The sequence below is a fragment of the Monodon monoceros genome, unplaced genomic scaffold (genome assembly GCF_005190385.1).
Source record: "Monodon monoceros isolate NGI ecotype Baffin Bay Population unplaced genomic scaffold, NGI_Narwhal_1 Super_Scaffold_14, whole genome shotgun sequence".
NCBI lineage: Eukaryota > Metazoa > Chordata > Mammalia > Artiodactyla > Monodontidae > Monodon > Monodon monoceros.
Window position 1 is genome coordinate 6985591 of NW_021703770.1, and position 11140 is coordinate 6996730.

Here is an 11140-nt window from a genome sequence, read left to right on the forward strand (position 1 = left end):
CAAGGCGCTCCCTGCGGACAGAGCACCTTCCTGGTCCCGCATGGGAATACAAAATAACTCCCATGTGTCTTATTTTCCATGGAGAATGCGTGTAACATGCAGGAGCTTATGCAGAAATCACAGTCACAACTGCTTACTTTCCCAGCGAGGAAGCAAGCTGAGACTTATCCTAAGTCACAGGATAAGTGGCTGAGCCGCAGCTAGAAGTTAGGTCTATTTCATGCCACAAGTAGATTTGTGTTTTTCACTACCTGCTATTTCTCAAATACCCCACACGGATAACCTAGTACTTGAGATCGCTAAGAGAATAAAAAGAACAACGGCAATGCCAAAATTTGCCAACAGGATGGGGTTGGGGAGAGCTAGAATCCGACGAGGAATATCTGGTTTCCCATCTCCTCTCCACAAATCACTGACTCCGTGACCTCAGACCATCCAGTTTCCCTCTCAAGACCCTCTGTCTCTTCATCTGAAAAGGGAGGAGCAAGTAACTGAGCTCGGGACACTGTGAGGATTAAATGAGATCACAGAGGTTCCAAGGCCCTGGGGCAAATCCTGGCTAACAAGGGGCTGGACTGAGAGCTCCCTCCTGACCCAACGCTCCATGGCCTCAGGCTCGGAACTCACCAAAGCTGTTGGCTGACACCAAGCAGGCTGAGCCCAGCAGACTGAAGACCGCCAGGGCCAGGGCCATTTTCCTGGGCCCTTCCAGGGACGAAGAGGTAGAAGCCGCTGCCTCCTTGGGCTCTGGCCAGGGAGCCTTTATAGAGCTGACGGGGGTGCCCCCAGCCCACACGCCACCGGCGCTCAGTGAAGCAGCGCCGCCCTGTTTTCTCTGCTGGCCACGAGGAGGTCCTCCACCTGCGTCTGCTCCCTCTGAGGACACTCATGTGGCCAGTGGGTGATGAGAATCTCGTGCAGCTGTCGGGGAGGAGAACTGGGGGGCATGGCTTCAAAATTCATCTTCACGGGTAAAGGCCAAAGCTCTGCGGCTTTCTGGGCAACGGGCTCAGGCCCACCATGAAGGAAAGGCAACCCCGCCTCCCTTCCTCCTCCTTCCTTCCTCTCTCCCTCCCTCCCTTCCTTCTTTCCTTCCAACAATGTTTCTTTAGAGCCCAAAAGTGTAGCAGACAGTATTCTAGGCAATGAGGATATGGCAGAGGACAAAACAGTCAGAACCATTAATACAGACTGTACGAATTTTAGTGAGAGAAGCCAGACACACGCACACACACATTCATATTCATATTTATCCTCCTTTCCCTTCTGTCCCAGGACTTCGGATGTCGCCAACCAAAAAAGAGCAGGAACTGTGTATTCCACAGGAAGCCTGCACATCAGTGTGTTTACTCCATTTGCTTCTCCACCGGAAGGGGTAGGGGATGGAGGTGCCCACCACAGGTGCTCAGAAGGAAGCGTGGGCAGGTCTTGAGGAGCACATGGCTGTGGGGTCAGGGAGATAACTAACAACGAGACTTAGATTTCAGGCAAAGGTGATTTGAGAAGATGTGTTGGCATTTACTGGAAAATTAGAACTCCCCCCGTGTGGCCCCTTGCTACCCCCATTACACGGGGTAGTTCTACACATGCTATGGAGACCCTATAACAATATAATAAGCATAGCCTTCTGCAGCCCCTGCCATCTCTCCAGGTCCAGGTGTTCTAAAGCAGACGAGTTTTCTAAAACCTTGAAATCACGGTTAGAGGTCTACCAGAAACCCCACTCACCATGCTTCCTACTACCCTCAACACGCATGCACAGACCTTGCACAGGTCAGCCTGTGTGCTGAGTCATTCTCGCTGGTCTGGCCTCTGGCAAGCAACAGAGTGGAGTCAATGAGGGTGAAAGCGTGCAGCCAGTGGGCCAGAGCCACATGGGCTTCCTTCAGAGTCAGCATGACGCATACCTGGAAGGAGAGGTGCTTCTCTCCACCCAAGCGATGAAGCGGTAAGTGCCTCCTCACCATGAAAACCCCTTTCTCATGATGACTCAGCTCCCTGTCACTGCTCTCACCTGATTCCCCCTGAGCTGGGAGGACGTACAAGCTTTTGTGGTAACTCTGAGTGGCAGTGCCCTGGTCTGGTCTCCCCCAGTCTGCTCCTGGCTCAGGCCTCCACCACTCTGGCAGGCTCTTCACCACTGGTCCTGTCACCTCTCCCTCCCTCCTCGATCCTAATACAATCACTTAGTCTTCTCGTTCATCTCCTTCATTCTTGAAGACTAGGGTGCTAGGTATAATAAGCACCTACTGGGGATTTGGGGGAAATGGAGAATAACTGGAATCCAGAGGAGGAAATTGCTTCAAAACAAACATCAGATGCCACTCTTTCTGACCCACCACAGAGAACTGCTTACCAGCCATCTCTCCTAGAGCTCCGCTTGCTGCCATGTTGCTGGGTCCCCTGCCACTGCCTTGGACAGCTACTCTCATCTCCCACATAACCAGTGACTCAAAGCCACATTCCTCTTTCTCCTTGGTTGCCAGAGCAATAATCAAAATTCCTGGAACTAGACTTCTGCTTCCAGAAGATGGAATAGACACATTTTTTCCCTACTGCTCCTGCTAAGTACATCTAAAACCCCTGGATATTATATGTAACACAAACAGAAGACGACACTAAAAGATGGATAGAAGAAGACAGCCATCAAGCAACCTCAGGACCAGAGGAACAATATGGTAGCAAGTTCCCTGAATGTTATTTTGCCTCATGTATCTCAGACTGGGTGTTAGAGAAGACAGCAACCAGAAATGCCAATAAGCACAGACCCCCAAAAAAGCCCCGAGAAAAGCTTTTCGAGCCAAAGGTCCAGGAAAGGGGAGCCTGGCAAGACAGAAAACTTTTAGACAGTAATTGCTCTATTCCAGCAACCCTCACAGGAAAACACTGTGGCTCCACCCCAACCCATGCCAGCAAAAGCCAGTGGGGGAGACTTGGGAATTCCACCCTTGCCAAGTTAAGGAGGCTCTCCAAGCCCCCACCAGGGTGGTGACTGAAAGGCCATGTGGGAAGCCAGAATTTTTACCCCAGTTGGGCTGGAATGAGCCCCCTCTCTCTGTGGGGTCAGTAGAGACCACGTGGGCAGCCTGAACTTCCACCCACTCCCAGCCAGCAACAGTAAGGATGCCAAACCTCCCAGCTAGGGTTGCATCAGCATTGACCGACAGGGGAGCCTAAACTCCCACACCCAACAAACTGATATCTGTCAGGGGGCAATGGAGATGGAGCAAGAATTTGGACATCTATCCTTACGAACAGCAATGAGGTGGTGTCCCTTTTCTCCCACCTCAGTGATGTCAAGAGTTCTACTAAAACAGAAGATTTAATAAGATCTAGATTTTCTTAACACACACCCAAACTGTCCAGGTTTTAACCAAAAATCACTCATCCTACCAAGAATCAGGAAAATATCAACTAGAATGAGAAATGACAATCAGCAAATGCCAATACCAAGATGATACAGATATTAAAATTATTTTAAAAGAATTTTAAAGCAGTCATCATAAAAATGCTTCAACGAACAATTATGAACATACTCAAAACAAGTGAAACTATAGACAGTTTCAGTAAAGGCACAGTCACGAACAAAGAAACAGAAGATGTAAAAAAGAACCATATGGAAATTTTAGAGCTAAAAAATAAAATAACCAAAATAAAAAAACTTTATAGACGGGTTAAACAATAAAGTAGAAGGAACAGAGCAAAGAATTCATGAACTTGAAGACAGAACAATAAAAATGACCCAACCTGAACAACTAGACAGAAATGTATCAAGGACACAGAAGAACTCAACAGCACCATCAACCAGAGGATCTAATCAACATTCACAGAACACTCCACCCCACGAGAGCAGAATACACATTCTTCGCAACACCCCTGGGGCATATACTAAGATCATATCCTGGGTCATAAAACAAATCTCAACAAATATAAAAGATTTGATGTCATACTCTGACTACAATGGAAATGAACTAGAAATCAATGCCAGAAAGACAACAGTTCTTTGAACAAAATTTTCAAACAACTAAACATCAGACTTGTAAATAATCCATGGGTCAAAGAAGAAGTCTCAAGGGAAATTTAAAAATATATTGAAGTGAATGAAAATGTAAACACAACATATCAAAATTTGTGGGACACAGTTAAAGCAGTACTGAGAGGGAAATTTATAGCACAATGTTTACATCAGAAAAAAAGGGAAAGTCACCTGCCAAACTGGTAACTAGCAACATCCATGGAAAAGTAAGGGGTGGAATAAGAGACCAAGAACACTTAGGGGAAAATCCCTTCTCATGGACTGAAAACCAAGAACAAGGCAGGGCATTTACCTTCTAACAATTCTCTAACATACTCCTCCATCCATAAATCCAATAGTCTTAACCATTAAAAGCAAAATGGCTAAGTCTTGGAGAGGAAAAGATCATCCATCAGAGTAGTCCTGCTCCCACCTCAATGAGATCCTACCAAGAGTACCAATGGCATGACCATCAAGCTACTTGATCTCTCCGTGCCCCAATTTTTCCATCTATGAAGTTGTAATGTTATTAGTGCCCAAACTCATAGGATGATGTGATTACTAAATACATAAATATAAGATGCATAGTGCAGGGCCTGGCACACATTAAGCACTCAATGTTCTTTTTCTTGTAAAACTGAGAAATTTCCAGTGGTGGGAGCACCAGACGTCAGTCAACATACTTAAAATCTCAACTTCTATCTCCTCTTTAAGCTCAATGTGCTGCACTGAAGGCAGGTGTTTATCTGGCAATACCTCATCCACTAGCTTGGGTGGGCAGTCATTCACAGCCTTGTCCCACGCTGACTGCCATCCTGGAACTTTGCCACCCTCTTAAACCTTAGCCTTGGCAATGTTTCCTCCTCATCACCATTTTTTTCGGCTGTAGAATCATTCTCAGTTCATTGAAGCTTCTGAAGTCCATGGCACCATGGAACTGGTGGGACCATGTCAACTGAAAGAAAAATGCCCAATGTAAGAGTTGTGAGTTTTTTTTATTCAGGAAACTTGCTGAGGACTGTAGCCTGGGAGATGGCCTTTTAGTAGTTCTGAAGATGTAGGGGAGAAACCAGCTTCTAAATGCTTTTTGCCTAGGGAATACACGTAGGCAGGCATACATCTTGGTAAAAGACTACTGCTAGTCACAAAGAGCAGATACCTTGAGTTAATAATTTAGTGCTCTTCTATGCACGGGAAGATGCAAGAATCTGGATTCATTAAAATTCTTCCTGAGATATACATCTAACTATCTTATCTAAGGGGCCTGTTTTCCCAAAGCACAGAGTGCCTCATTCTGTTCTTCATCCTGAGTTCCTCGCAGGGTGCATAGTGAGTCATTGACTGCAGTGCCCGACAACTTAATCCTCGTAGAACTGGGTGATGAGCAACACTCTTTGTCCTTCTTTGTTTGCAGCCAGAAGCCTGATGCTCCTGAATCACTGCTCCTCCTCACTTTCAACTCTTCAGGTCTTGAGCAGTATGTGTTTTGCTGTATTATTTTCTGCAACAGAGGAATATGATGCTGACATTTTAATTTCCATGGTGGCTCTCCTTTTGCTTTCAGGAAAGCTCAGCCTATTTTCTAACGCTTTAAATAGCTTCTTAAGTCACTCTCTTCTCTGGTTCATTTTGACTGGTATTGTTCGCTGGATTTGAGTTTCTCTCTTTCCCCTTTTCCTTATGGAAAATACATACATTTAACATCTATGTCTCATGTATGTCTCTAGGTTTTGTCCTTTTGGGTCTCTCAAGTTGGAAGAGATAAAAATCATGAAGCTCAGGGACTGGCAGAGCATCAGTTATTCAGCCCACTCTTGTCTGCTGCCATTTCCTCTGCTGTCACAGTCAAGGCATTCTGCCGTCCAAACACGGATGCTGTCTCGTTCTGCCTGGCTTCCCTTCAATGGGTTTCTTATCTGTGCGCCTTAACTTTAGAGTCAACATTTGATCAATTTCTCAGGCATGTTCCGCAGGGTATAAGTACTATCTGTACTTCTACCTCTGCATGAAGGTGGCTGCCTCACCTTGAAACTCACTGAAATTACTTGGGAGTATTCTGTGCTGATCTTCCTGGTCCAATCTTCTCACATCTGTCTAGATTTTCTGTAAGCATCCCACACAGTGGCCCATTCAAGGTGTTGGAGAGAAGACATTTTCCTTTACTCTTCTAGGTTCTTCTCGCTAGTCCAAGAATTAAGTCAACATGAGACAAATTAACAGGGGAAAAATCAAAAGTTTAATAACATGTACACATGGGAGAGACCCACAAGAACTGAATAACGTGCCCAAATGGCCTAAATCCTCACCTTAAATACTATCTTCAGCTACAGACAAACAAGGGTATTAGGGGTAGCGATCCGGGACTTCAAAGGGGAGGAAAGCAATTGGCATGGAGATGGAAAAGCAAATATTTGGTAAACAAATGCTTGCTGGGCCAAGCAGAGACAATGAGACCCAGAGTGGACTCTCATCTCCAGGCCCTGCTGAGTTCCCCCACCCCACTCAGCCCATATTCTTTGCAGAGATCTCCAGTGATAGCTCTGTTCTGGAACAAGCCCTGTATCTAAATTCTCTTAGGCAGTTACGAGGAAGCTCAAAGTTTCTTCCTGAGTCTTTTGGGCCTTGATTGTTTTCAGCTCAAAATAACCCACATTGCCGAAGAGACATCTGGGGGTGGCAAATTTTGCTCCCCTATAAAGGGGTGGTTCCCCCTCACTCTTACTGTGAGCCCTCCATTTGTGGCTTTAAGATGGAGCTTCTCAATAGTCTCCTGATCTCCTTACATTTCATTTACCTATAAGGTCTCCTTAGTTTCCTCCCTAGAAAATATTTGGAAATATGCAAAAATTCTAGGATTAATAAGTCAGTTTGACAATGTCATAGGATACAAGATATAAAAAAATCAATTTTATTTATATTCTAGTAATTAAACATCTGAAAACAAAATTGAGAAAACAGTTCCATTTACAAAAAATATCATCAAAAAGAAAAAAATACTTAGAAATAAACTTAACAAGTGCAAAATCTGAACACTGAAAACTACAAAATTTTGCTGAAAAAAAAAATACAGAAATCCTAAACAAATGGAGGAACACAGCATGCTCTTGGATCAAAAGACTCAATAGTGTCAGAATGGTAACTGATCTGTAGATTCTGTGCAGTTCCTGTCAAAATTCCAGCAGGTTCTTAAAAGAAGGTAACAAATCTGATCCTAAAACTTTTATAGAAATGCAAAAAAACCAAAGTTGGCAAAAACAGGTAAGAAAGAACATAATTAAAGGAATTACACCATCCAATTGATTCCAAACCTTACTCTTAAGCTACAGTAATCAAGATAGTGTGACATTTGCATAAGGACATATAGATCAATGGGAAGAGTATGGAAATAAACCTACATAATTATGGTCAATTGATTTTTGACAAAGGGACCTAGGTAACTCAAAGGGAAAATAATATTTTTAACAAAAGGCACTGGAGCAATTGGATATCTACTTGCAAATTAAAAGAATGTATCACTTCACACCTATTAAAATGGTTAACATCCAAAACACTGGCAAACACCAAATAAACACTGGCAAGGAAGGATGTGGAACAACAAGAACTCTCCTTCATTCAACTGACCATATTCTTTTAGGTTGATTTCTAGATTCCCTATTCTGTACTATCAATCTACATCTCTATCTTTATGCTACTTCTATACTGTCTTGGCTACTATAGCTTATTAAGCCACCAAATCAGAAATTATATGTCCCTCAACTTTAGTTCTTCCTTTTCAAAATTGTTCAGGGCATTCTAGGTCCTTTACATTTCCATATAAAATTTAGAATCAGTTCACTAATTTCTATTTCAAAAAGTCTGCTGGGATTTTACTCGGGATTGCATTATATCTATCAATCCATTTTGGGAGAACTGACAAATGTTAACAGTACTGTGTCTTCCAATCCATGTTCTTAGTGTATCTTTCTATTCATTTATCTCATCTTTATTCTAGGCATTGTTTTGTAGTTTTCTGTGTACAGGTTCTGCATGTTTTCAGATTTACTGTTAAGTATTTTTTTTATGCTATTGAAAATGGCATTTAAAAAATTCTAACTTCCAGTATCTCCTTGCTAATGTACAGAAACATTAGTTCTAGTGGCATTTTGATAGGCTCCTGAGACTTTTCCAGGTACACGGCACGTCACCTGCAAATGTTTCTTCTTCCTTTCCAAGTGCTATGCCTTTTATTTTTCCTCCTTTATTGTCCAGTGCCATATTGCACTAGCAGGACCTCCAGATTGATGTTGGATAATAATGGTGACAGTGGATATTCTGGACTTGTTCCTTATTTTAGAGAAAAGTATTCATTTACCATTATGAGGTTTAAGTTTCTTGATAGATGCCCTCTATTGTTATGCAAATTCTTTTCTATTCCTTTTCTGGTAGTTTTTAATCATGAATGGATGCTGAAATTTATGAAAACCTTTATCTTAATTTAGTGAGATTAACATAATTTCATTATTTTATTGACATTAAACCAACTTTGTATTGGTTTCCTTGTATTGGTATTGCTGTGGAATACCCAACTTGATCTTGATATATTATCCTTATTGTATATGACTGGGTTCACATTGCTAATATTTTGTGGGGACTGTGTCTATGTTCAAAAGGGATATGTATTAGTCTGTAATTTCCTTTCCTTGCAGTGTTTTTTTCTGGTTCTGGCATGAGGTCAAAGTTGGTCTTGAAACAAGTGTACCTTTCTTCCCTATTTTCTGTCAGTGCTTGTGTCAAATCAAGTTTTCTTCCTTAAATGTTTGATAGAAGTCACATTTAGGCCTGGAGTTTTTTTTTTTTTTTTTTTTAAAGAAGGGACTGGGTCTTTTTTTTTTTTTAATTTATTTTTAGCTGCGTTGGGTCTTCGTTGCCAGGCACGGGCTTTTTCTAGTTGCAGCGAGCAGGGGCTACTCTTCATTGCAGTGCGTGGGCTTCTCATTGCAGTGGCTTCTCTTGTTGCGGAGCATGGGCTCTAGGCGCATGGGTTTCAGTAGTTGTGGCACGCAGGCTCAGTAGTTGTGGCTTGCGGGCTATAGAGCACAAGGCCTGGAGTTCTGAGGGAACATTTTCAATTTCAAATTCAATTTATTTAATTTCTTGAGTCAGTTTTGCTAACTTGTATCTTTTGAGGAATTTCTCTGTTTCATGTAAGCTGTTAAACTTATTGGCACTGGTTTTTCATAATACCCTTTTAAAAAAAACTGTATGTTGGATGTTTTAATGTTCCCGCTTCCATTCTAATTTCCAATCAGTCTATGTAGGAGTCAACCAATTTTATCGTTCTGTGCAAAGAATCAGCTTTTTCATTTATATTGATGCTTCCCTACTATTCGTCCATTTAGTATTTCATTGATTTCAGCACATTTCTTTTTCCATTTATTTTGGTTTTAATTTGTTTGTTTTTCTTGTTTTTTTTAAATCTTAAACCAGTGATTTTGTACCTTTTATATTTAAAATGTCTATTTTTTTAAATTGAGGTATAATTGACATTAGTTTCAGGTGTACAATAAGATTCAATATTTGTATATATTGCAAAATGACAAGTCTAGCTAAAGTTTGTACCTTGCTTTTTATTATAAGCATTTGAAACTGTAAATTTCCCTCTAATATTGAGCTGCATCCCACAAACTTTAACATGATGTATTTTCATTTTCATTCAATTAAAAATATTTTCTAATTTTACTTGTAACTTTTTTGAGTCATGGATTGTTTTACAAGTATGTGATAATTTCCAAACACTTTGGGGTTTTTTCAGTTATCTAATACTGATTTCCAGTTTAATTCCATTATTGTTGGAGAACATGTTATGCATTTCAATTTTAAATGAGTTGAGAGCTGTTTTATAGTCTAGTATGTAGTCCATCTTTTTGAGTGTTCCATGTGTATTAAAAAGGAAATTTGTATTCTCATGTTGTTGGGTGGAACATTCTATCAACATTAATTAGGTCAAGTTGAGTGTTCATCTTTGTTCAAGTCTTCTATCCTGATTTTCTGTCTATTTGTTCTATCAGTTGGTGTTAAAGGAGGGCTAAAATCTTCAACTATAATTGCAGATTTTTCTATTTTCTATTCAGTGATATTAGTGTTTGCTTCATGTATTTTGATACTCTATTAAGAAGCCTATAAATACGTTTTAAAAATGCAATTTACTTTTCTGTGTGTATGTGGACAAAAGTACAAGAGGATGACAAAGGCCTGTAAGTATAAAAGAAGATAACATTCTATTAGGAAGCAAACTGGAAAGGCAGAAAACAGAATATAAAATTTGTAAAATTTTCAAATGTTAAAGAAGAGCTTGCTCATGTATTTTTAAAATAGATGTTGGTAAGTAGCAAAATTGTATTGATTCTATTGCATACATTTTAAAATGATAACAGGTTGATTTTAATAGGCCAATATTTATAAATTAGAAATCACACTCTTTGCAACTGTTTACATTTATGATGAACAATTTCAAATGGCAGAATCAAAGCCCCACTGCCCATAGCACTGTTCTCAATTGTGCATATTTGCCTTGGCTTTTTCCTCCCCTTCCCTACTTTTCCCTCTTCCTCACTCCAACTTCCTTAGATGACTCACTCCAACTTCCTCTTAAATAAACAAAATACACTTAAGTCTTGTCTCCAGATCTCCAGGTACCAGAAATGAATTACAATTTTTCAAAATTCCTACAGAGAGGTCACAGTCAAAAAACATTCAAAGACCACCACTTTAATTAACATATATATTCTATGTCCCCCAAACCTCTCCACCTACATACAAGTCTAGTTATCTTTCTTTTGCCTCTGTGGTTCCTTATACTCTTTGCTATCACCTGTCTTGTTGAAAAAAATATTTTTTAATGTTTCCGTTAGCCTGTAGACTGTGGTTCCATTAACAGTAACTCCATAACCAACCATAAGACTTAATGGCTGGCACACAGATGGCATTCAATGTGTCCCCTATATTTAACTTTCAACTTTATAATTTAAATCCTTTATTTGCTTCATTTAACTCGCAAAACCAGGTTCTAGCCTAAGTATTCTTCCCATTTTATACATAAGAAAACCAAAGCTCAGAGAGATCACTGCTGGTAAACCGCCAGAGTGA

At 40.8% G+C, this 11140-nt stretch overlaps 1 protein-coding gene across 1 annotated transcript in view; it reads right to left on the reverse strand.

Moving 5' to 3' along the window:
* Positions 1–731, reverse strand: part of TG (thyroglobulin) — a 242803-nt gene extending 242072 nt beyond the window's left edge. Inside the window, exon 1 of the mRNA XM_029222959.1 lies at positions 628–731. Coding sequence (XP_029078792.1) covers positions 628–694 — 67 coding nt within the window. The 5' untranslated portion in view covers positions 695–731. The remainder of the gene's footprint in view (positions 1–627) is intronic.
* Between the last annotated feature and the right edge of the window lie 10409 nt (positions 732–11140).